The following is a 27,871-nucleotide window of genomic DNA, read 5'->3' as shown; positions in this document are numbered from 1 at the left end:
AATGAGCATTCTTAAAAGTTATCTGGCAGACTGGACTAACCTTGTCGTAGTCGAGGATCGAAATGTCGGCGTTTGACAGAACACCAGACGACAGCAGCTGCTGGCGCAGGTCAGCTGGAACTTCGTCTGGCAGCGAAGCGAGCGCTGCCGCAGTCTTGTTGGTCTTGTCACCAGCTTTGCTGTCGCTGCTGCTGCTGCTGCTTTCGGCTGCGCCAGTGGTGGGGCTGCTACTGCTGCCGGCTTGCCTGCTGTCACTGTTCCTGTTGTCACGCGGGCTCTGTTGTTGCAGAACTGGTTGCTGCTGAGGCTGTCTCTGCTGCTGTTGCAGGAAGTATTGTTGCTGCTGCAGCTGCTGCTGTTGTTGCTGCTGCTTTTGTTGTTGTTGCTGTTTTTGCTGTTGCAGCAGCTGTTGCTGTTGCAGGAAATATTGCTGCTGCTGCTGTTGATACTGCTGCTGCTGCTGCTGCTGTTGCTGTTGCTGCTGCTGCTGCTGCTGTTGTTGTTGTTGTTGCTGCTGCTGTCGCTGCTGCTGCTGTTGCTGTTGCTGTCTTTGTTGCTGCAGGAGTTGCTGTTGCTGTTGTAATAAAATCTGTTTTTGTCTCTCCTGTTGCTGCTGCTGCTGTAGCAAGAGTTGTTGTGGCTGTTGTTGCTGTCTTTGCTGTAACAACAAATTCTGCTGCTGATTCTGTTGGAATGCAGCCTGCTGAGATATCTGTTGCTGTTGTTGTGTTTGAGGTTTCTGCGTCGCTCCAGGGCCTTCCTGGAGATGTTCTTCATATCGTGTTACTGATTGGACGACGGTGGGCAGCTGTGATTGTGCAGGTGCTGTCTGACCTTGCCCAGTAGGGTTCTGGAAAGAATTTTGTCCATTGTTCTGGAAAGTGTTTAATGTTGGACGTGGCTGGGTTTGGAAACTGCTTTGAGCGAGATTACTGCTTTGCAGTGTGTTCTGGAAGGGACCTGTTGGTTGCAGTCCACCCTGGCTCGGGAATGTTGTTTGGAAATTGTTCTGTAGTGGCTGAGAAGGTCTGAATGATACCTGATTTGAGACAGGGTTCTGGAACGAGGTTGGCCTCTGGAAAGGATTTTGACTGAATGACACTTGTTGTTGCTGGAAACCAGTTGGCCTTGTCTGGCTTGGTACCTGTGATGTCTGTTGGAAACTGTTTGGTCTCTGGAATGAAGTCTGGAAGTTATTTTGCGAGAAGGTGGATTGTGAGGACTGTAAAGGATTCGTCCTTTGGAAAGGAACTTGCTGCTGCTGTTGGAAGGAGGCGGAGTTCTGCTGGAACGCAGTGGGAGCAGATGCGGGACGTGACTGCTGGAAGGCGTTCTGGGTGGAGAGCTGCTGTCTTTGGAAAGCAGTGGCTCCGACAGCAGTCGGCGACTGGAAGGGGTTTGGCCTCTGAGTGGAGCCCGTGAAGGTCTGCTGGAACTGGAAGCTTCCCTTTCCATTCTGCTGGAAGGTGTTGGGCTGCAGTGGCGCCAGACCAGGTCTCTGGAAGGAACTTTGAGCCTGTGCCGATGGCGGGAATGCGGGCCTCTGAGATTGCTGGAAGGTGCTGTGCTGCGGCCGGAAGCTCTGTGCCCGGAACTGCGGCCTCTGTCCCTGCGCGGTCGGCGGCTGCGACTGCTCAAACGGCCGAGGCGTGCCGAATGGCGATCTGCAAACAGATCACACCTACGTCTAACCCACATTGACGTGTTATTTCTAGAATGTTTAAAAAATCTATGTAGTAAAGATTTCGTCCACATCTGCATCTGTACATCAGAAGCCCACTTTTTCTTTATAAAATGATTTAATGTGGTTGAGGAAAAATTAATATTTCACTGGTCTTCTCTGTCCTATATTGCCACCTATATGAATGAGGTGCGTTAGGAATTCATTTCTACCAGGACAGTACTCATCAGAATGATTCAGGCATCAGATGACGTACTCGTGTCAATTCGCCTTCCCATGACATTTCACCATTCATTGTTATATTTATTAATTGTAGTTTATTTATTTAACGTAGGTAGGGTAGGGCCTTCAGATCCTCTCTTACGTCGCACTAGAGTTCTGCAAGTAAAGTTTTTTTTTTTTTAAATCGTAGTTTCTTAAGAGGTAACTATAATTTTAACACGATAAATAGTACTGAAATGGTGTTAATAAAATTGTTTTGAATGTAGCGAATGATAGTGTGAATAACAGTGCTAGGAACTGTTAACATTAATATTAGGTGTAGTACAATAATAATAATCATTATTATTATTGTTATCTTAATAACAGTATTAGTGACAGTGATAGTAGCAGATACAAAGTTTGTCTGTCACTGTTCAAAAGTGGTACTTAGATAGAGAGCGAGTTCTGAGGGAGATGGATTTAAGTATGTTATAGTAGCTAAAGAGCTTTGGGAAATGACGAAAATCTGGTTGGAAAGAAGGGGACGTAATTAGAATTATATATTAATACCTTCAGCTGCTGACGGGCATTGATTATATCAGCGGGGACAGGTGAAAATGTGTGCCCTGACCCAGACTCGAATCTGGGATCTCATGCTCACATGGCAGACGCTCTATCCAGCTGAGCCACCGCAGGCACAGAGGTTAGTGCGACTGCAGGTACTATCTCATTCACGCCTCCCGCGAGACCCACATTCTCACCTTATATATCCACGCACTACATTCGTAGTGTCCCTACCCTGCACACTCATTCCTCGTGGAAGACATTCTTACCAAGTCCCGTAAGAGTTCGGGTAATATGTGTGCATCCGCACAGAAGAGGAAGGTCATGGCCGGTATTGCCAGAACTATATACTTATACGGATATGATGTCTGTTCTTTCGAACATGTCCGAAAGAACAGACACCATATCCCTATAAGTATATAGAAGGAGACTTAGTTGTAATGGGGTAAACAGGGTTCAGCAACGAAGTCAGACTTACTGTTGCCTTAGTAGATATCTCATTTAATGTCTTTTGAAGCTGGAGCTGTTATTCAGTTCTCTCATGTAATGAGAGAGTTCATTTCAGAATCGGGTTCGTGTTGCTGAAAAGGTTCTCGGAAAAAAAAGGATAGGCGATGAAGTAGAGTAGAAAGGATTTTGCGCTGCTGGGGACGAGTTTTTCTATTTTATTGTTCAGGCAAGAAAGAGGAGAGATACGAGGGAATGTATACGTTGGAAGGACGATTGAGGGGACCGTGTGTACCGAAGTCTCTGGTCTTTTCTACACGCAGCCTAGGTACGTGCGGATAAGATGGCGAAATAAGATAACAAATTCTAACGTCACACATATATCGTACACAGGCGTCAATCAGTACCACAGCTATATTTATTACCGAAAGTACGATTGAATGGAGTATCAAGTGAAATTTGTGACTGGAATGAGGATTTAGGAAGGACGAAGATTGTTGTCTTGGATGGCGAGTCATCAACTGATTGAGAAGTAAATTAAGGTGTGTTCCAAGGACATTTGTGTTGCGACCCATGGTGTTCATGCTGCACATTAATGACCTTACAGACAACGTAAAAACTAACATTAGCTTTTTCGCAGATGCAGTTATCTATAAAATACTGCCTGAAAAATGTTGGACAAATATTCAATCGGATATTGACGAATTTCAAAGTAGTACCAAGATTGGCAAGTCGCTTTAAATGTTCATAAATGTAAAATTGTGCTCTTAAAAGAAAAAAAGAAAAAGGGTGGCATCCTATGTCTATAATATCAGTGAACAAAATGGAAACGATCACCTCATAAAAATACATGGATGTTACGATGTGTAGGGCTGTGAAATAGAACAATCACATAGGCTGAGTAGTAGGTAAAGCTGCTGAGAAACGTCGGTTTATTGGCAAAATACTAGGGAAATGCAATCAGTCTACAGAGGAGATTACTTGCAAAACATTCTAGAATATCTCTCGAGTGTGTGTGAGCCATACCAAGCAGGAAAAACAGGAAACACTGGGTGTAAGCACAGAAGTGCAGCAGGAACGGTCACCGATTTGTTTGATCCACTGGAGAGTGTCCCGCAGATGATGAAGAAACTGAACTGGTAGGTGCTTGAAGACAGACACAAACTATTCCGTGAGAGCGTATTTACAAAGTTACAAGAACCAGCTTTAAGTGGTGAAGCTGGAATTATACTAGACCCCTTGTGTGCCGCTATTCTGCTAATACCAAGGACAACATCAGATTCATCAAAGCGCGCACAGAGGCGTTTAAACAATCATTCTCTCCGCGCTCCGAGTTGTGACACTCGTGTGGGATGACTCTTATGCGGAGGCGGGGTGCGTTGACATTTCTGCGGAAACGAAGACATTTGATTTAGTGTTTAATAAAAGAGTACATTGTCCGTTGTAGGCTGCGTTATGTTTTATTAAAATCGTGCTGTTAGCTAATTTCGGCCGTGAGCCATTGTCAAGCACATTTGCTATGTCACGTATTACATATCACGCTCATCACATTCTTATGCAACGCATATAAAAGCAGAAGTCTTACTCCATCGTAACATACTCTAAATGCTGGAGAATGTTTTAGTTGTCAGGCTGCAGCACTTAGAGTGTGTTACGATGGAGTACGACTTGTGCTTTTATGTCAGTGACAGAAAAGAATGTGATGAGCACGATATGTAACACATGACATAGCAAGATTTTAAAGAAGCACAATACAGCTAACAACAAAAACTGTATTCTTTGATTAATTTACTTCGTTTAGTTTTTAGCTTTTATATTCGTTGGCTTCGCTAATTCAGAACCATGATGTCACATTCCAAGCGAAACCAGCCGGAAACTGATGAAGACAAATAATCATAAAAAAGTGACTGGTCGCAATTTTTTCAACCTTTCAACATACAAGGTGCGTCTGAACAGATCGGTTAATGGTCTCAGAAGATAAAGGAAACAAGAGTTAGAAATAAAATATCTTTACTGGCCTGACAGCAGGTATAAAACTATTGGAACCCGCTAGTAAATGCTTCTTGTGGAATTACATGACGCACCCTCGTCACCAGATACGTCTGAGAAGCATATGCCATTCAGGGCTGATTTAAGTCCAGGAAACAAAAAGTGTGGTATCGATAGCTACGATGCCATGGCTTAGGTACCAGTTACGTTGGCACTACGACACCGACACCGATGGCAGCGCCCTCTAACCGGCGCTGGAGAGCTCTACGAGCATCGCTACAGATTCTTCCCCATTTCATCAGGTGCAGCCAGCCAGGAAACTTTGCTTCAGCTTTGCTCTACATACAATGGGTCTAAGACTTCGCATCTGTACAAAGTTATGTATTCTTCTTACACCAGTAAATCACCTTTAATCACTGCAGTACCGACGTAATTTTCCTGCTCCTGCTCCTACCCACGCGGCGCCTTCCAGGCGGGATACAAAAAAAAAAAAAAAAAAAAAAAAAAAAGAATGCTGCTGGCGCCAAATTCGTAGAATAAGGAGAATGATGAAGAACAGTCACCTTGTATTGAGCGAGAAAGTAGAGCACCCAGACGTTGCGGATATCCAACAACACGTGACCACGGTGCTTCGCGCGATTCCACAACAAGCTGACAGTTTCCAGCAGCTTCACAGCCGATGTTAGAAGCGTACTGTAGCTAGTGGCGATTACATTGAAGGCCAGTAAAGGCTTTTTCTTTTTGTAAGTTTTTTTTCATTTAGTTTCTGAGACTATATTGAGATGATATTCCATAAACATGCAATTTCTCTACAAGTAGCTTGTGTGGTACCATGTTGAAAGGCTTGTGGAAATGTAGAAATACGAAATCAATTTGAAATCCATTGTCAATTGCTCTCAACACTTCGATTGTGTTTCACAAGAACGATGTTTTTTTACGTGAATGGAAAGGAATGGAGCCCTAATGACTGGAACAATCGAAAGTAGATTCTGCCATTCCCTTCGAAGTGGCTTAAAAAATTGTTGTTGTTGTGGTCTTCAGTCCTGAGACTGGTTTGATGCAGCTCTCCATGCTCCTCTATCCTGTGCAAGCTGCTTCATCTTCTAGTACGTACTGCAGTCTACATCCTTCTGAATCTGCTTAGTGTATTCATCTGTTGGTCTCCCTCTACGATTTTTACCCTCCACACTGCCCTCCAATACTAAATTGGTGATCCCTTGATGCCTCAGAACATGTCCTACCAAACGATCCCTTCTTCTGGTCAAGTTGTGCCACAAGCTCCTCTTCTCCAAAATTCTATTCAATACCTCCTCATTAGTTATGTGATCTACCCATCTAATCTTCAGCATCCCTCTGTAGCACCACATTTCGAAAGCCTCTATTCTCTTTTTGTCCGAACTATTTATCGTCCATGTTTCACTTCCATAAATGGTTACCCTTCATACAAATACTTTCAGAAACAACTTCCTGACGCGTAAATCTATACTCGATGTTAACAAATTTCTCTCCTTCAGAAACGCTTTCCTTGCCATTGCCAGTCTACATTTTATATCCTCTCTACTTCGAACATCATCAGTTATTTTGCTCTCCATATAGCAAAACTCCTTTACTACTTTACGTGTCTCATTCCCTAATCTAATTCCCTCAGCATCACCCGAGTTAACTCGACTACATTCCATTATCCTCGTTTTGCTTTTATTGATGTTCATCTTATCTCCTCCTTTCAAGACACTGTCCATGCCCGCATCTCGTGGTCGTGCGGTAGCGTTCTCGCTTCCCACGCCCGGGTTCCCGGGTTCGATTCCCGGCGGGGTCAGGGATTTTCTCTGCCTCGTGATGGCTGGGTGTTGTGTGCTGTCCTTAGGTTAGTTAGGTTTAAGTAGTTCTAACTTCTAGGGGACTTATGACCACAGCAGTTGAGTCCCATAGTGCTCAGAGCCACACTGTCCATTCCGTTCAACTGCTCTTCCAAATCCTTTGCTGTCTCTGACAAAATTACAATGTCAAACCTCAAAGTTTTTATTTCTTCTCCATGGATTTTAATATCTACTCCGAATTTTTCTTTTGTTTCCTTTATTGCTTGCTCAATATACAGATTGAATAACATCGGGGAGAGGCTACAACACTGTCTCACTCCCTTCCCAACCACTGTTTCCCTTTCATGTCTCTCGACTCTTATAACTGCCATCTGGTTTCTGTACAAATTGTAAATAGCCTTTCGCTCCCTGTATTTTACCCCTGCCACCTTCAGAATTTGAAAGAGAGTATTCCAATCAACATTGTAAAAAGTTTTCTTTAAGTCTACAAATGCTAGAAAAGTGGGTTTGCCCTTTCTTAATCTAGCTTCTAAGATAAGTCGTAGGGTCAGCATTGTCTCACGTGTTCCAATATTTCTACGGAGTCCAAACTGATCTTCCCCGAGGTCGGCTTCTACCAGTTTTTGCATTCGTCTTTAAAGAATTCGCGTTAGTATTTTGCAGCCGTGACTTATTAAACTGATAGTTCGGTAATTTTCACATCTGTCAACACCTACTTTCTTTGGGATTGGAATTATTATATTCTTCTTGACGTCTGAGGGTGTTTTGCCTATCTCATACATTGTACTCACCAGATGGTAGAGTTTTGTCAGGACTGGCTCTCCCAAGGCCGTCAGTAGTTCTAATGGAATGTTGTCTACTTCCGGGGCCTTGTTTCGACTTAGCTTAAAAAGTATAGATGTAGATGTAGGTCATCAGTTCCAAAAGCTGGAACTTCCTTGATAATCGTTATGCAGGACAATCAGAGAACACGGTTTGCACGTAGGCCGACTGACCTGGGGAACTGCTGCGGCGGCACCTGCTGCCGGTTGATCCTGGAGGAGGCCTGTGCGGTTGGGCCCGCGCCGAGCCCCGTTCCGGTAGCGGACGGAGCCGAAGCGACGGCGGGTTCCGGAGCGGACTCCTCGCGGGCCGACTCGTCGGCGGCCGCCCCGAACGTGACCCTGAGGCCGGCGGAGCTGTGCGCCTGCTCGGAGTCCGGGCGGATGATGGCGCTCAGCGTGGTGGTGGCCGGCTGGGGCGGCGGCGTAGCTCCGGCGGAGTCGGGGGCGGACTCTTCGGCTCCCTGCGCCACGCGCAGCACCCGCGAGCCGTAGCGGCCGCCGCCGCCGTTGCCGTGGTGGCCGTGACCGTGACCTCCCTTCCCGAACGTGACCTTGAGGTTGCTGGAGGTGTGTATCAGCTCCGAGTCCGGCTTGACGATGGCGCGCAGCGTGGTGGAGGGCGGGGGTGGCGGGGGCGGAGGCGGCGGGTAGGGGGACGGCTGCACGCCGTAGCCGGCGCCCGCTGAAGGCCCCGGGTCGGCCTCGTTCTCCACGGCGGACTGCACCGGCTCCGGCGTCACCGCCGGCACTGGGGCGTCGTAGGCGATGCCGCCCGCCGGGTCCTTCTCGTACTTCACGTAGAACACGTGCACCTGCCGGCGGGAGGCGACGGGTTACACGCGGCACGTCTTGCAACTCAAACATTTTCTATCCTTTGTTGTTGTTTCATCCATGTCACCCATATGGGCGGGTGGTGGGCTATCAGAAGTTACAATTTGCCACTCTTCAGCCGAAAGATGTTAAAAATAAAAAAAAAACAGTAATAATTCACATTGCATTAGAAAAAATGAATGTTTTCACAAAACAAAATATCGATTGTCACTTGCGTGAATTAGAAGATATTAAACTAGTTTGTAGGTTGATTAAGATAGACAGGGAGAGAATTTAAACCCGTTGCTGGAAATGTATAAAAAAGCTACAAATTAGATTAAAGAAGATTGTAATAAAAGTCGTTCATCTCAAAGTGGGACATCCAACAACGAATGTATGAATTCTCCGCCCTGTGAACTTTCCGCCCCACTAGAAATCTGCGAAATCTCTGCCTCGTACCTGCGTCCATTGTGTCCCGTCCTACCTGTAGCCGGACAGTCCTAATCACCTTGCTCTGCCTGTTCCCTGCACTCGGCAGAGCTCCACCCGCACAGCCCCATCTGCCTGTTACTGTAGCTCTAGTTTTCGTAGACTTCACGTCTTGCTACTTGGATATTACCATCTCAGTAGTCGTGATATGGAAGTTTCAACGACAATTCGTGGTAAGCGTAGTTGCCACTATGAAGGTTATTCTTACACAGTGAAGAAAACGAAGGAAGATAGGACTGTGATTTGGGGCTGTTCAAAACAGAAAGAGAAGTACTGCCGTGGAAAGCTTAAAATCAAGGATTCTACAGTGCTGTTTCCGCACGAGCGTCAATGTGGAGCTCCGGATGACGCAAGGTTGCAAGTACAGAGGACTCTGAACCGGGCAAAGAAGAGGGCACCAGAGGAAAATACGTCTATATCCAAAATCTATTCAGAGGAGCTAGGTAGCTAGCATAATCGAGGGTACGACTTAGTGACAAATGCCAGAGCAGTGAACAACGAAGAGGACTTTATACAAGCAAAGGGCAAAGTCGCAGGGAAGTGAGAGGGATCCAGAGACAAGAGAAGAGATTGAACTTAAAGCAGAGCTAATAACTATCAATGATGGCAGCAGTTTCCTGTTAAGCGACGATAAATCAGGAGACAGGATAGTAGTTTTTTGTGGAAGAGCAGGGAGAAAGACTCTAAGAAGTAAACGAAACTTTTTTATGGATGGTACTTCAAGTGATGTAGCAAACAGTTTTCACAGATATATACAATTCATGCAGATTTTGGAAGTAATAAAAATGAGACTAATATCTACCCAGTTGCATTTGCATTATTACTAAATTGCCTGTGGTAAAGAGACTACAACAAGAATAGTACAAACTGTGATTTTTAGTTGAAAGTGCCATCCCAGTTCCAAAAACACTGTCACGCTGTGGCTGATATAGAAGGAGTCAGACGTTAACTGTTAGTTAACGCTTCTTTTTATCTCATTGTCTGTTAAACAAAAACGAATGAGTAATGTTTGTTTTTAAATTTTTTGTCACTTACCTAATATTTTGATGATTCAACTGTTAGATCTCCAAGACAGTCAAAGATCACTGACAGATGTTAGAAAAGAAAATATTACTACTACTTTCTTGGATTCTTCTTCATTTGCTCTTTCTTCAACTAATACACAGTCTTCTTTTGCATGACAGTTATGTGCAAGATTTTCTAGTTTTCTTTAAATTCTTTAGTTTTATCAAGAACCATCTCCTTAATAGGTTCTTAATTTTTGTTAGACTCGTCAAATTTTTTATCATCTACAAATGCACTCTTGAACTATAATATTTTTGCGCTTCCTTTCATGTGCTTTGGGTTGAGTGCTTCTCTGACGTAAGTTTAACAAATTTCAGCATTGAACCAGCCAACAAATGGCCCTTCAAAAACCTGACCGCAATTCACTTGTTTATTTATTTATTTACTTATTTTGTGCTCCACTTGGGCAACGTCGCTGTATATGTGTTCTAAACCAAATTTCTGCATAAATTAATAGAATCATTTTTTTTTACTTTTAATCAGTGAGAACTCTCTACGTTAAAACATACACATATCAGAAGTAATAACACTAAAATTGTTACACGCAGTATATAGTATGGCTAGTGCCGTACGGCTTGAGCTTGCTAGCTCGCGTCCCCAGGGGATTAGTGGGCCCTTCCGCGACATTTTCTGGGTGGAAAATTCACAGGGCGGAGAATACACGACACCCCAACAACACCATCCCCAGGGGACGGGATGGCCGGTCAGCTGGGAAATCTTAATAGGAATCCCCATTTTTATTGCGGGTTCGGATATTCCGGGAAAAAAGTAACTTTTGAATGTAAAATTTTTTTCGTTAGTGGCAGATGTCTCTGTAAGCGACAAAAATCAAAGCGGGTTCGAAACCGTTTAAAAATGATAATATCTCAAGAAATATCCATAACATAAGGATCATAGGGGATTAAAAGACAGTTATTCTAAAATCTTTAATGAGAAACCCGATTTTTATACCAAAACAACTTGAAACTGCAGAATGAAATACATTACTTTGTCCACACCACTTGTGTTAGTTCTTTCGCAAATGTCGTCTAAATGAAAGGCAGTTGAAACGATTTGTTGCTTCGTTTTTCACCGAATTCTTCCAATTGCTTTCCACTTCACGACATCTGCGAAAGAAATTGCACCAGTAATGTGGACAAGGTAATGTATTATGTTCTGGGGACTCGCGTCGTTTTTGCTCCAGCGACGTCGTGCTGCCCTCTCATTGCATTCAGTGAATCCACACACGAGATTCATACTGGTGAAATATTCATCCGTAAACCTATACATATTGCCGTGTACTATTGTCACGGTACAACTGACACTGTCGGAAAACAAAAGCCTAGACAGAACCGTGCAGCACTGAACACAAACTCGACAGCGAAGAGTAAAGTGTGCACTACTGAAGAACCGTGAGGGGATGATTCAAGTTTGTTCCCAAACAAGACTCACACCGCATACCGCCGACATTCAAACTGCCGTACAGATATTTTCAGTGCACTACTGAAGGAAACATACATCGGGATAAGAAATTAAACCTAATGCAAGTAATGACTCACCAGAACCCGTAGGTGCCTTGTACCAAAATATACCGAGAACATCCCTGAATAGCCTCTGAAATTTTGTCGGTTGAGGTCCCGTGTGTAAGATGAAGCAGCGGTAAACCTGCTGGACCCGTTTTCGGAAAGAACGAGTTTCAAATCCCGTACCACCGTTCTTCCTGTTTTCCCTAAGCCGATTAAGGCAAATGCCGCGAGTGTTCTTGTCTTAAGGAATTAGTTGATTTTCTGCCCATTTGCTGCTTCACGAAGCCGTGTAGTTATGCCGTAGAAAGAAAGAACATGACAATACCTTCAGTGAGAAAGAAATAGTTCTCAGTTAGACACAACTACTTTCTCTGTTCTCTTCAGTTTATCCAGCCGATAGCTACAGTTTTTCGTCATACAACGACCGCTTTTGACATTAAAGTACGATCATCTTCAGGTCTATGAACAAGAAAACCAAACTAAGCAATACTAACAACTGAACAGTAGCATTATGAAGGGAAAAGTTAAAAATATGATACCAAAGCAGTAATTACCTCCTAATATCTAAGTTGTTTGTCAAATCATTCTGTCTAAGGTAATCGCTTAAGGACGATATATACGAATATACAAAGGAACAGTGTATGACACAAACAGTTTTCGTTTCGGACATTTCTCTTAATATAATGTTGTTGAATATAATATGTTATATAACTTTTCATGAATTTTACCAGTTTTTTCCCTTTAATGTTGTTTTATCGCACTCGCCACTAAGGGCGGACGATGCGCCATCAGCGATACAATATTCCGCTCTTCAGCCAACCGAATTAAAAAAATATGGAATGAGAAACAAAATTTGAGTCTGTTTTTATATTTTAAATTAAAAAACAAAGACGGACAGCCAAGAAATAAAAATGTATGTGTTTTAAAAACACATCACAGAGATGTGAAATTCTTCTGAGGAAAACACTGAAGCACTGCACTTTCACTTTAAATCTGAAGGACCTGCAGTAGGTGAGAATATTGTCAGAGGAGATGGTATGCTCCACAGGGTTGAGGGAGTGGGTAAAAAGAGATAGGGGTCTGTTAGGTACGAAAACTATGGAGGTGACAGGCAGGAGTTGAGGTGGAAAGAGGGGAATACAGTCTGTGGGAATTTTACCCACACTGTCAGGTACCTTATACTAACTTGTTTTGTTACTATTTGTGTGTTCTCGAAGTTTTCTTGAATATCATTTTTATGTTATTCGTTTAACATTACTCATAAGCAGTAACTAAGGACATATATTTGATCGATTATTGCTTTTATGTTATTTTATAAGCACCTGCAGTTGATATGTACTTACGTTTAATTTTTTATCATATTTCGTGTAATTCTTTTATGTCATCGATTGTATGGTCTCACCGTTTCATCGCTAGAGGGGTATTGGTCTTAATCTGACCTTTATTTGGCTATAAGTAAGTTCTTTCATATGTTACCGTAGACACAGCAACTTCAATAATAACGACGCATGAGCCTCTGTTGTTACGACTTTCTTTTCGCTGCAACATTTGATATTACACTTTTAATCTTTTCCTTTTATAATGTTATTTTTAGTTTGTTAGTCTTTCTTAACTGAATTTTTCTAGTTTACAAAACCAGAGATTACTATAATGCTGCTGTCATACACAGAAATTTATCAAAAAAGGGGAGGGGAGCAGCATTCTAAAACCGAGATAACTGATTCTGTGAGTCTGAGAACAAATTGTTCTCAAGAATGAAATTTAATAAGAAGAACGCAAATGTTATTGTATCTTAGACAACTGATGCCACCTTTCTCATTTAACGATCTGAAATTATTTCCTCATGTCATTAAATTCGACCTATTCAGTTAGCTAGGTAACAGAACTAGAAAATATTAACAAAATATATCTTTCTCCGTATACCACTAATGTTAGGCTGACACTGAAAATGAAACATCTCAAATTGAAACAAAACTCGGAAAGACTATGGAAATCCTGTTGTATATCAACAAAAATAATCTAGAATGCCACTGATGGAAAGTTCACAGAGTGAAGAAATATGTAATAAGATTTTAGAAACGCTTTAACTTTAATAACATTTGCAAGTGTTCTTTTAATTACAGCTCTACAATGTCATCATGTTAATGGATTTATTGCATTATATTCACGCCTTCTTTTTTTAATGCTGAATGTCATAATCAAAGCGGAACAAAATATGTTTAGGGATCAAAATGCTTTGTATTGTTTGAGTAAGTCCATGGCCAACATTCGACGACATGATTACGGTATTGAAAATCTCCCAAAACAATCCTCAAATTGTCCGTTAAACCGATTATAACTGAAGAAATATGATTCTTGTCTCCACATTTCGCCACATTATAATGCAACCATGCCAACTGGACTGTAGAATTAACAACTCTATGATTACATGTTGCCCTACGTTGTGCCCCATAGAGTTTGAGAAACTCCAAACTCCTGTACAGTTTCCCGCAAACAGCCCGACAGTCTAACAAGGGATCCGCCTTGAATGAAACACAGTTTTTTTCACTTATTCTCTTACCAAGACACGTTTTGCTGAAAATTCGGCATCATCAGTAGGCTTTTTTTTTTCGTCTATTAAACAACAGGAAAAGTGCTCTCACTGCTTATACATACGTAAAATCGAGTTTATGAGAAAGTATTTACAACTTTGGAAGACAGCTCAAATTTTGTATTTAGGTATTATATTACGCGAAAGGCAGATTCTGTTGAATTTGATGTTCAGAATAGTTTGACGTAATTTTGCTGTGGTGATTCGGAATTAATGTAGAGCTTACTTGGAAATACCGGGCAGAGCGTTGAAGTAATCATCTTGAGGTTGAAGCTCTTCTGTCCGCGTCTACTTACTATTAAATTTATTGGTGAGCAAAATACATTTTTTCTTGCCTACTGATGATGCTGAAACTTCAAGAGAACCTCTATGGGTAATAGAAGAAAAAGAAAAAATGTTTTCCTCAACGTGGACCCCTTCCAAAAACAAATTTATTTGTAAGCAAAAACTGAACGAAGAGCAGTTATGTAGTGTTGCTGAAGGCCGTTGTGCACAGTAGAGTTAAATCTGAAGTTTAATAAAAATCACATACATTTTTAGAAATGCGTGAGGGCTCTGTAATGAATCATCAAAAATGTGTACCGTACATTCCAAAAGGGGGATTCTATCTCTTTTACCCCTTCCCCCACTCACCACCCAGCCGATGCCTATAGCTATCCAAGGAAAGTGGTGGAAATTTTCACTCTTCGAAATAGTTGGCTTTTGAGAAAGATGTTGCATTACCAATAGTCTTTGAGGATTCCTCCGATAGCACGAAACGAAATTGAGGGGTTTGGCTCTAGAAGGAGACAGCCCCACTTTTTGGCTCTATTGAGTTGAACATTCTATCACATACAAAAAAAAGCCTCTTCATTTGGTGCAAGAAAGAGGCAGCTGCACCCAGTAGTTTCAGAAAAATCCAACAGATGGAGCTGCCTGTACTCAGAGTTTGCATGAAAACAGAGGCAGCAGCGGGAGCTGCCTCGGTCTTCCCCCAAACAATAGCAGGCAGGAGGTTGTGTTACGTATTGTTCAGCAGACCGGTGTAAACATCGCACGTTCTCTGGGAGGGATATTTTTTTATCTGGTTTACGATCTGTTTCGTGACTTCATCGTCATTTTATTTCACGGTTTCTGTCAATATGAGTGAAACAGAAGAGGAAGGAGCGTTTAATTGTGACTATTCAGAAAACTACGAGCCTGGTGGAGATGAGACTTCTACTGATTCAGAAGAAGATTCAAGAAGCAGAGAGGCAGTTGTTGGACCACTGAAGAGGAAAAAAGGATCGCACAAGGAACAACGGGAACGGAACATAAGAAAACAGCGGAAGTTTGATGGAAGTAAGTACAAGAGCACGAGTGGAAAAAACATGCTTCACCAGACTACAGGTAATGATTGCAGTTGCAAATACAAGTGTTCTACTAAATTTGACGTTGAAGCAAGGCATCGTATTATTAATGCTTTTGATGGCCTAACGACTAAACATACCCAAGATGTATATTTTGCTGGATGCTTCAAACGATCGTGAAGTGACTGAAGGGGAGCTAGAAGACTGAATAAGAACTGTAGTAGTAATGTATTATGCCAATAATGTTGTACTTTCTTTATTAATGATTTTTTTTAAACTGACATATGGTTAATTATGAAGGAAATGGTCCTACAAAGAGTTTTTCATTCACTTTGGAGAAAAACTGAGGCAGCTCCAAAATTCAAAACTCTATTGCACGTACCCGAGTGCATGCATTTGTGTGTATTCTCGTCAGTAATGTACCCTATAGCCTAAAACAAGGCTGAGAATTTTTTCGATTTGGTGAAAACTGAATTTTTAAAACTTTTTTAAAATTTGCCACGAACTGGAAAAAGTGGAGCTGCATCCTTCTTGCATCAAACCCTTCAACTATAGACAGGAAAGTTTGCTCGACATCACTACGCGTGACACAACAACAAAAATATCCAATTGTCACCTAGTGAGGGAAACAGGAGTTTTGAGCGGGGCGAGTGAGGTGTGTTGAGACGAGGTGAGGTGGGGAAGGCTACTCACGGGCTCCTTGCTGGACTTGGTGGGCGGCAGGGGCGGCAGCTCCGGCGCGGGGGGCGGGGGCAGCGTCGTGTTGGATTCCTTGACGATGATCTCGATGATGGGCTCCGGCTCCCGGATGTAGTACGGCACCACCTTCACTGGGGGCGGCGGCGGCCCATACACCGGCCGCCCGTGCTTCGACACCACCGCCGACGCCTGCAGACCACACGCATACATGCACTCTACCGTGTACTGGGCACAGCTAAGTACTGGGCTGCGCATCTTCTATACGCTGCTCGAGAAACGACATACACATAACAAATCAACAATCAATAATTCATAAAATATCACAAGGTGATCCAGCTGCTGCTATCAATGAATTTTATGCAGCCCGCAACGCCTTCAAAAACCATGAAAGTGATTTTCATATTCTGCACTCACTATGTGCAGACTACTAGTCCTACAGAAAAAGTGAACGAGACCTCTTTTGTAGGAAATTTAATGTGGTTAAATTTTGTACTGTGATACGTTTTCGCTGGAGGCCACGTTTTTAGAAACACGCCTTTGAACGTCACTTTTGTAGGTTTTCCTTTTTTTAATAATACGAAAACTGCGGCTTTCAGCAAAAACGTATATCTCTACAAAATTTAGCTACATAAAATTTACTACTAAATGATACTGTTAATTTTTTTTTGTAGCACTGGTAATTTGTGTGTAGCGAACAAGAGAATATGAAAATCTTGTGAGTGGTATTTGGACGCGTTGCGGGTTGCATTAAACCTATCGTTTGGTCGTCTGCCGGCCGCGGTGGTCTAGCGGTTCAGGCGCTCAGTCCGGAACCGCGCAACTGCTACAGTCGCAGGTTCGAATCCTGCCTCGGGCATGCATGTGTGTGATGTCCTTAGGTTAGTTAGGTTTAAGTAGTTCTAAGTTCTAGGGGACTGATGACCACAGAAGTTAAGTCCCATAGTGCTCAGAGCCATTTTGTTTGGTCGTCTGGGGCAGTTTGATAACTCTGTATATGCAATACTCAATGTCTGTCAAGCACATATGCATACAAACTGTGTCTATGTGCGAGAAAGAGAGAGAGAGAGAGAGAGAGAGAGAGAGAGAGAGAGAGAGAGAGAGAAAGAAAGAGCGTGTGTGTGAGTGCGAATGTGCTTTTATTTCCGTGTTCTAATATAGCTCTGGAATACCTTGAGATGTGTCCACCCTTCACCTTTATGACATCTTGAACTCCTGTGTGGACAGTTTCAGCGATATGTCTGAATGTCTCTGGAGGAACGGTAACATATTCTTTCTTAAGAGCCGAAACCAGATAAAGTAGTGGTATTGAACACTGGTATCAGCACCTAGTCGACGTTCTAGCTCATCCAAAAGGTGTTCCATTCGTTTCAGGTCTAGACTCATCGCCGCCCAGGCCGTTTCAGGAGTGGTATTGCCGGCACAGCAATGTCCGTCGCACCTGCTTAATGACAGAACACATTGTCATGCTGACAGAAACAAACGTAGTCTCCGAAGCGTTCCTTTACTGTACGCAGTACAGTATTCTGATATTCTTCCGCATTTTCGTTTTCTTAAACACAATAAGGGCACCAAACCCTAACAACGGAAAAGTACCGTAACATCACGTCCTCCGCACTTCATGGTTGGCTCGACACATGACGGCAAGCAAATTTCTCGAGGCATTCGCCAAACACAAGGCCTTCCATCGGATTGCAACGGAGTAACCGTGATTCATCACTCCACATCATTCTTCCCAATCATGTATCGTCCAGGGGCATCGTTCCTTGTACCATCTGAAGCGTCGCCTAGAAGTGGCTGCAGAAACGTGTGTCTTACGAGGAACAGCTCACCATTGTAACCCATTCTTTCTAATTCCCTACTCACAGTCATTATGCTATATGTGCTGCTGATAGCACTTGGGAAATCATGATGATTTCTTCCACCGGTTTTATGCCATTCTTTACAAACGCCCTCAGCAATTCTCTACGGTCCCTGACGTCAGCTTGGTGCTGCTTTAGCAGTAGTTGTTCTTTCGTACTTCCTCTTCACAATCACGTCACTAATAGTCGCCTTGGGTACCTTTAGATGGGGTGAAAAGTCTCTGATGGGCTTATTAGAGAGTGTGTGTGTGTGTTTTTTTGGTGCTGACGGGCTCTCAACGGACAGGTTATCACCGCCTTTACACACTTTAAAGAAACGAATATGGATAAAATCACTAAAATTTGATCATTCATGATAAGACAAATGGAGAGAATAAAAGATGCTATACAGGAGACCAAAACACGGGTAAATAGACAAAGGATCTAAAAGAGAGGCACAGGGAACTGTCACTGGCTGACCACTTAAGTAAAAAGTGGGTGAGTCAATCACCCTGTTAACACATTAAAAGCAGCTCCCTAAAACCTTGGAAAAAACATTGGACAATTCACAACACTTTAAAACTGTGATCACATTCGTTTGAACGTTACCTAAAATAGACTGCAGAACCGTCGGCAAATCAGCCGCGACCTGCTGGTCGGTAAATAAAACTCAGTCCAATAACATGTGGCGCCCAGTAATCTGTACATCACATGCACAACACATTGGAGATGCCGGACCTAGAAGCCGTATGTCATAGGACTGTGTGGCTGGTAGGAAGTACACCACAGCCGCGTTGTGAGCTTCGCTGTACGAATCATATTGTTTGTCACTTCCAGCCACTCATCCTCCCACGGACGCAAGACTCTGGAACTCAACAGCGAGGTTATAGCATGCACGGGAATGGCAAACTGAAATACTTGTGGATCATGACACGCCTCCTTGGCTGCTAGATCCGCTCTTTGTTGCCCGCAGTTCCCAAGTGCCCTGGCACCCAGCAGGGAGACAGCTCCTTCCCCAGTCGTAGCTGGAGGACGGCATCCTCGATAGTCTGGACGACGCTGGGTGCAAACGTTTCGGAGAGTGAAGGGCACTCAGAGAAACACTCCGCAATCGATATTCCCTCAACTAAATAAAGGCACCAAATGTAGAGAAGCAGTCTACCGAACAATTTACATTGGAGGGAATACCGCTCCACCGCAGACGTATCACCTTATCAAAGGTACACCTGATCACGAAAGCCGTCTAGCACATACTAAGTATTAGTTCGCTATTCGGTCGTCTAGAAGATGGTAAAGATAACTATGATACATTCCTACACTCCAACGGGCCTCTGCATTCGAAAGACTGCTACCATTAACATGGGAACGCGAATCAATACCACCACAGACTTTGCATACACGAACACATTCTAGAAAAGCCCTCACATATATCTCCTATCGTTATACTTACAATTAAATCTTACGATCGCGGTCTCTACTGAACAGTATTCGGCAATGAGCGAAGTATTGGAAATACACTCTGTTCAACGCTGTGGCTCTGGTAATACCTGTACCTTCCTTACCACTCGACATACTCTTTCCTTCGCTATCACAGTACTCCAAGTCAAATCCATAGCCTCTCTACAACAGCATATAGGCATTTCCTTTACACAAACAGATATACTTCATAAACTTGAGGCTTAAATGCGAACATATCACACACTCAGCACTAATACTAAGTATAATGTTACCTCCTCAATAACTGGATGCATACGACACCAAATAATACTGATCGAAAATCAACGATGGGTGTGCATGTGTCTTACATTCTTCCTGCGAGTCATACCACCGTGTCATAGACGTAATCGAGCACATGTTAAAGAAAACATCGTGATCCCAACAACTACTGTATGTTACTCTTACAACCGCTCATCGTTCTGCAGGTGCACCCAAGAATCCACATTAAAACCTATAACCGCTTTACGAATCGAGGTACGACATTACCACTGAATGAGGTGGTGTTTTCCGGACAAATACCGTGATGGTGATCGTAGAAATGTGTGTATTAAGAGCCAATGATGCAACTTTGAAAGTCATTCGGCTAAGGAACGTCGTATGCAAGCGCTGTTTGCGACTCCATCACACCGCTCGCAACTGCATAATTCATTAGTTTTTGCAACGCATTCTGTCTCGAGACTATATCAGACATTCCGCGATATGTCCGCTGAGTTATAGGCGATGAGAGACAGTGGTAGTAGACGATGTGCTGATTGAAATCTTAAGAAGAAAGATATACACTAACTTCTCAGATCTTTAGCCTTACGCTATATATTAGAAATTACGTCCATTCAAGCACATACTTGCATAGGCTCACAACCACAAGTCAATCATATTTCACGCACTCTCATATCTCTGAACGAGTCACCTTCCTCGAATCTGTCTACTACAGTAAAATTACAACCTCCTTTTAATCACACCCTACACATCCTCCAGTCGCACCCATTTCTACAGCTTTCCACAAGTGCTAGTTCCAATTTAAGTCAGAGAAAGACATATCCAACACCTTTTTCAATCTGTGTAGAAACAGATCGAGCTGAGTTACTGCAACAGACAAGAAATTTAGCACTGGAAGAACGTCTCATCTGCTCCATTGTCCGCAAGATCGCATATAATTCTGCGCGAAAGACAGGAAAGTATTGAAGCAGTCGGACCTTGAGGACACGACCAGGGAAAACAACAGAACAACCAACCGAGTCCCCCTGTTTCGACCTACCCGTAAAAAGAGCCATATAGTTGTGCTGCTCACATAAAATGTCAGAAAATATCGCATTAAAGACAGAACCAGGAGTGCCATCTGTCCTGTACTGCACTAAATCTAAAATGACGCTGGACTTCTGCAGTAACCAGACCGGCAGACGGTTAAAATCCTGGATTTGGAGTTGTACTAGCACCACACCGAATGACTCCAGCACACGCTGCATGTGGATCCCAAACGGCTCAAAATGGTTCAAATGGCTCTAAGCACTATGGGACTTAACATTTGAGGTCATCAGTCACCTAGACTTAGAACTACTTAAACCTAACTAACCTAAGGACATTACACACATCCATGCCCGAGGCAGGAATCGAACCTGCAACCGCAGCAGCAGCGCGGTTCCAGACTGAAGCGCCTAGAACCGCTCGGCCACAGCGGCCGGCTCCCAGACGGCAATGTGGCTCGTGGATGGTTAGAGAAAAGGCGTTTCAGAGGCGCACGAGCAAGAGTATGGTATGCGGGAAAAGTCGGAGCTGCGAAGAACTTACACGCCTGACGCACCATGAGGAGCTGCCGCCGGATCGTGAATGCCTGTTCCCCGTCCTCAGCAAGAGACTGGGCATGGGTCTGGTCCTATAACCACCCGTGGCCAGCCGAATCCCGCTGTGGCGGACAGTGTCAATGACGTCAAATATGAAGGCCTCTCCGATCCATAAACCGTGCACCCATAGTCCAGCTGCGAACGCACGAAAGCCCTATAAAACTTGAACAGTGGCGCCCTGTCCGCTCCCCAAGCCCTGTGGCTCAGGCACTTTAAGATATTCAGTGCCTTCAGAGAGTTGGCTTTCAAGTCTCTCAAGTGTGGACTTGTTACTCAGGTAACATGGAATGATTAATCCACGTTGGAAGTCAGTGACCACTCCTGACCGACCATTTATGCTGTTCTGCTCCTCCATTGAGAACAGACTACTTCCCGCCTCCTTTTATATTGACGGGTCCCTTTCTCGCTACGTTCGGTGGTCGATTACACATGAGTGTCCAGGTGCTTTTGATCAGATAGTCTATCGTTTGGTATCAGGAGAAAATTATCGCGGGACTAGGACAACCGTAGCAGCTTTACTTGTCCACCTGAGGAAGGAAACGTGGCGACATGTAAGCGCAACTATGGAGCGCCTAGACAAATTTTAAACAGACATTCGGTACACACCGTGGTGGACAAAAGTATTTATATTTTACTGAACGTCGTAGTCAGAAGCAACAATAAGAAAAAATATTTCCCGCTGCTATGTTTTTCATTGCGGGGAGGGGTGAGATGTACGGGGTTATGCATAGGTGTCTCCGCGGCTCCAGAAGACGGCTGTGTAGGTACTATTAGACATACAGGTAACAGGGCCAGCCGGTGTGGCTGTGCGGTTCTAGGCGCTTCAGTCTGGAACAGCATGACCGCTACGATCGCAGGTTCGAATCCTGCCTCGGACATGGATGTGTGTGATGTCCTTAGGTTAGTTAGGTTTAAGTAGGTCTAAGTTCTAGGGGACTGATGACCACAGATGTTAAGTCCCATAGTGCTGAGAGCCATTTGAACCATTTTGAACAGGTAACAGACACACATCAATGGACGGAACATTTCTTCAATTTTTTGACTCACATTACACGTGGAATATGGGCACCGTTAGTTACGCGGCAAACTTCAATAAATGCGTGGAGTTCATTGACACGAATAGTTTGGGGAGGGGCGACAGCAACCTGCTTTGCAAATCTTTTCATTTCGTTGTACATCTGCAGGCGCGAAATAATTCAGGACAACAATAGGGAGCGGATGATTTGTCTACATATGGGCTTAACAACTTGTTGAGTTTGAGTGTGAACACTCGAGCCTGCTCAGGCTCTTGCTCGCGAGCAATGATGTTTAACGTTGTGGGGAATGATGGATATGCGCGTTCACCACGTGGTCACGACAGCATGTCCACTGTTATGCGTTATTGTTCTGTAAGCCTTGTAGTTTCCGCGTAGTCGTCTTATGAACCCGATGGCAGTTAAAGGGTTGGAACAAGACAGCCCAGATGGAGCCGTGCCGTGGCAGGAACAGTTACCGCAGCGGAAGTCTGCTCTTCTTGCGTTGCGCAATCGCGACGGCCAGTGTCACGAACAGCGGTCGGGAGGCGGCGCGTCTCATTAGGTGCTCCAGTTTATGTTACCGCACTCCTTTCACTTAATTTGCATCTCTATAACACGGAAGCTGGAAGAGAGTGGTCTCTTCCTGGTTTCCGTCAATTTCTCTCACAACACACATTTATAAACAGTATCACCAGGTCCGTATTTTGCCCGTGAAACAGTTGCAGTGCTCACATTAGATTTGGCTAATAGCACCGCTTCAATATACTCGTGCGGCTGGGCCCGGTATGTGACTCAAATAAATTTTTTTATTCGATATCAAAGAGATAATTCTTTCTACTCATATTAATCAATTATTGACTAGTTCTTTCTCACTTGACATCTTAGTTTTACAAATACTTCATTACACCAAGAATGTTTGTGAATTCCTAAGGGAACAAACTGCTGAGGTCATCGGTCCCTAGACTTACACACTACTGAAACAAACTTAAGGTAAGAACAACACACACTCCCATGGCCAAGGGATGACTCCAACCTTCGGCGGGAGGTGACACGCAATCTGTGACATAGTACCTCTAACCGAGCGGCTCATTACACCATATACAAGCATTACAAGCCTATTAATTCGCTATAATTCATTATTATTTTCTGAAGTAATCACTGTCATGCTGAAGGTATAAGAAAGCGGAATGATCATATAAAATTAATTGTTGGTAAGGTGGGTGCCAGGTCGAGATTCATTGGGAGAGTCCTTAGAAAATGTAGTCCATCAACAAAGGAGGTGGCTTACAAAACACTCTTTCGACCTATACTTGACTATTGCTCATCGGTGTGGGATCCGTACCAGGTCGGGTTGACGGAGGAGATAGAAGATCCAAAGAAGATGGTTCAAATGGCTCTGAGCACTATGGGACTCAACATCTTAGGTCATAAGTCCCCTAGAACTTAGAACTACTTAAACCTAACTAACCTAAGGACATCACACACATCCATGCCCGAGGCAGGATTCGAACCTGCGACCGTAGCGGTCGTGCGGTTCCAGACTGTAGCGCCTTTAGCCGCTCGGCCACCCAAAGAAGAGCGGCGCGTTTCGTCACAGAGTTATTTGGTAAGCGTGATAGCGTTACGGAGATGTTTAGCATACTCAAGTGGCAGACTCTGCTAGAGAGGCGCTCTGCATCGAGGTGTAGCTTGCTGTCCAGGTTTCGAGAGGGTGCGTTTCTGGATGAGGTGTCGAATATATTGCTTCCCCCTACTTATACCTCCAGAGGAGATCACGAATGTAAAAATAGAGAGATTCGAGCGCGCACGGAGGCTTTCCGACAGTCGGTCTTCCCGCGAACCATACGCGACTGGAACAGGAAAGCGAGGTAATGACAGTGGCACGTAAAATGTCCTCCACCACACACCGTTGGGTGGCTTGCGGAGTATAAATGTAGATGTAGATGTAGAAATACCAGCTGGGAAATTGTATCACTGGAGAGGATGTAAAGGGTTATAAATCCATACTGAGCTTTATGCATGTTGATGAAGTAATTTTCACAACTAATGAAGAGTTTTACAAATGGTATTGTTTCATCTCTATAACACAACTGAAGATTTAAATTTGATCGTTTCTTAAACAAAATCTTTTGTAATAAAATTGCCTGCTATGTGCAAAGATACTCTAGAAGAGAAAAATGTTGAAAAAGTGACTTTAACTTTCTATGAAGATATCGGTCCCAGGAATTCTAATACTTTCGAGCATTTTTTAATTTCGGTTTTGAAATCGTATAAAAATGATAAATGAAATATTTTTTTCGTGTGATATGATTACAAATTCACAATTTTCTGATTCTTTCTCTTTGCTTGTACTTTAAAACCTTTCTTCTTGCCACGGCCGGCCGCGGTGGTCTAGCGGTTCAGGCGCTCAGTCCGGAACCGCGCGACTGCTACGGTAGCAGGTTCGAATCCTGCCTCGGGCATGGATGTGTGTGATGTCCTTAGGTTAGTTAGGTTTAAGTAGTTCTAAGTTCTAGGGGACTGATGACCATAGATGTTAAGTCCCATAGTGCTCAGAGCCATTTGAACCATTTCTTGCCACGTTTTGTGGTTCGATGCCAACATGAAGTTATCTGTAGGTTTTAATGAGTGAGTTTTCCGTACATCAAAATGTGTGACGTAAATGGCCGTATCTTTGGACTGCATTGACTCAGAAGCTTAACAATTTTACGTCACCAAAGGACTATAGACCTCAGTGCACGATTCTAATTTCAACTTGATACGCTTGCCTCTCCCTGAGAAAAAAGGGTCTTAACACACGAACGGAAAGACAGACAATGAGTCTGATGACAAACGACAAAATAATTTTTTTCGTGTGATATAATTACAAATTAACGATTTTCGGAGTTTTTTTCCTTTGGTTGTATTATGAAACTTTGCTTCTTGCTAAATTTCATGATTCTTGACCAACGTGAAGCATTTTATTGGTTTTGATAAGTGAGTTTGCGAATATCAAAATATGTTACATAAATGGCTGCATCTTTTGAATGCATTGACTTATATGCTAACGTTTACTATACCGCCAAGGGACCGTAACTGTTAGTATGTCGTATAAATTTCAACTTGCTGCGTCTACTGGTTCCTGAGAAAAAGGGTTTTGAACAGATGGCCAGGTAGAAGACGCCCAACAAAGTTCCGTTTTCACCGACTCAGGAACGGAACCCTAAGAATGAAGCTAGCAAGGACATACGAATAAAATTTTACAAAAACATACTAATTTCAGGGGTCTCTGAGTACGTGGAACAAAGACACTGTGAAGTTTGAGCAGCCGAAATTTGATTTTTTGAACGGGTGGAAAGAATCTCACGGCTATAGCAAATAAGGGAAGAAAGAGTCAATGACAATCTCAGAGGGCATAGTATTCTGGAGACATTTGACAACTACGAAAATAAATCGACAACCCACATACAGTCGGACGGGCGGGTGACGTCAGTCTCCCCTTAAAGTATCAGAAAAGCAGCACTGAACTACCTACTAAGAGGAGTACTCATAAAGTTTTAATTATCACCTCACCAACATACAACTGCGTAATAAAGATTTTGGTTCGCTTGCAGCTACATGTATGCACCCAGGGGCACACTGAAATCCTGCCATAGTACCTTAGCATGCCGCTACAGCAGCCAAAGCAAAATACCTCAACCATCTGGTGGAGTATAGTGCGCTAAATTGTTTTCAGTGGCAGCGGAAACGTTAAAGCTGTGTCAGACTAATAGAGACGGCAAATGAAGTTAACCGGGCCGGTCCGGTTCAGCTGGGTCATTTACGCTGCTGCCGAAATGAATTACTGCACGGTACTCCACGTTACCAGAGGGTTGAGGAATTTTCCTTTGGCAGCTGTAGTGCCGTGTTAAGGTACTACTGCGCGAGGATTTCAGTGTGTACCAGGACTGCTGATACGTACTGGCAGACAAACAAAAAATTTAATTATGCAGTTGTACCTTGTTGTGGTGATAATTATAATTTTATAATTACTTCTCCTAAGAATGGAAGGAAAGTAGGAGCTACAACACGCCTGTTTAGTACCTAATGCGTGAAGGGAGAAGAGAATGAAGCATAAGAATCTTCAGCCATGTAATTGTTTTTATCTACTATGACGAAAAGAAAAGCGCAAAACCAAGGAGTTGTGCGACACTAGATTGGCATGTTTTTACATTTGAAAGATGATGCCTTTTCAGATTTCGTGCCAGTCGCATAAGAGTGGCGCCAGTAGTGCCACTATGAGGTCGGAAGTTAGGTTTGTTTTAAATACGCGTTGTAATGGTCCTGAGCGGTAGTTACCTTTGAGTTTGGACTTGGTGAGTTGATGTTAGTCAAGAATGGCTTTAAGACGACAAAGACGCCATTATCAGCATCTCACTGAGTTTGGACAAGGTCATGTAATAGTGCCACCAGAAGCTGGATTTTCCTTATGCGATACTGGAAAAAGATTGTTTGCAGATGATGCTGTCATTTACCGTCTTGTAAAGTCATCAGATGATAAAAACGGCTTGCAAAATGATTTAGATAAGATATCTTTATGGTGCGAAAAGTGGCATTTGACCTTGAAAAAAGAAAAGTGTGGGATTATCCACATGAGTACTAAAAGAAATCAGCTAAATTTCGATTACGCGATAAGTCTCACAAATATGAAGGCTGTAAATTCAGCTAAATACTTAGGGATTACAGTTACTAATAACGATCACATAGATAATATTGTGGGCGGAGCAAACCAAAGACTGCGATTCATTGGCAGAACACTTAAAAGGTGCAACAGGTCTACTAAAGAGACTGCTTACACCACGCTTGTCCGCCCTATTCTGGAGTACTGTTGTGCGGTGTGGGATCCGCATCAGGTGGGACTGACGGATGACATCGAAAAAGTACAAAGAAGGGAAGCTCGTTTTGCATTATCGCGAAATAGGGGAGATAGTGTCACAGACATGATACGTGAGTTGGAGTGGAAATCATTAAAACAAAGGCGTTTTTCGTTGCGACGGGATCTTCTTATGAAATTTCAATCACCAGTTTTCTCCTTCGATTGCGAAAACTTCCTGTTGGCACCCACCTACATAGGGAGAAATGATCGTCACGATAAATCAAGAGAAATCAGGGCTCGCACAGAAAAATTTAAGTGCTCGTTTTTGCCGCGTGCCGTTCGAGAGTGGAACGGTAGAGAGACAAATTGAAGGTGGTTCATTGAACCCTCTGCCATGCACTTTATTGTGAATAGCAGAGTAGTCACGTAGATGCAGATGTCTCTAATCGAGCGCATGTGGGATACCATCGAAAGACAATTCTAGCGACATAAATAATTAGTATTAACTGTCCCTTTATTGGCCGACCAAGTGCAACAGGCATGGAACTCCATCCAACAAAATGACATCCGGCACCTGCGCAACACAATGCGCACACTTTTGCGTGTTTGTATTCAACAAGCTGGCGGTTACACCCGGTTGTTAATCTACCAGCATTTCACAATAGCAGTAGATTGTCTCGCGCTTACATTACCCTGTGATATTGCAATACCAATCGCTCCAGCATGTTATCTAGATAAACGTATTCTCGAATTGTGGTTACTGAATATCAATTAATTTTTGGTGCTGCGATTTTTACCGATGTTGTATTTCAGTAAGTTTACATAAGACAGTGGAATAC

General features: G+C 43.3%; 1 protein-coding gene across 1 annotated transcript in view; it reads right to left on the bottom strand.

Moving 5' to 3' along the window:
* LOC126088374 (histone-lysine N-methyltransferase 2D-like) overlaps window positions 1–27,871 on the bottom strand; it is a 155,934-nt gene that overhangs the window by 61,976 nt on the left and 66,087 nt on the right. The window contains exons 2-4 of the mRNA XM_049906512.1: window positions 16,004–16,198; window positions 7,695–8,335; window positions 41–1,664 (exon numbers count right to left, since the gene is read on the bottom strand). Of these exons, the coding sequence (XP_049762469.1) occupies window positions 41–1,664; window positions 7,695–8,335; window positions 16,004–16,198 (2,460 nt within the window). The remainder of the gene's footprint in view (window positions 1–40; window positions 1,665–7,694; window positions 8,336–16,003; window positions 16,199–27,871) is intronic.

The sequence above is a fragment of the Schistocerca cancellata genome, chromosome 6 (assembly GCF_023864275.1).
Source record: "Schistocerca cancellata isolate TAMUIC-IGC-003103 chromosome 6, iqSchCanc2.1, whole genome shotgun sequence".
Lineage (NCBI taxonomy): Eukaryota > Metazoa > Arthropoda > Insecta > Orthoptera > Acrididae > Schistocerca > Schistocerca cancellata.
The sequence above is the reverse complement of the archived record's forward strand: the minus strand, read 5'-3'. Positions and strand labels throughout refer to the sequence as shown.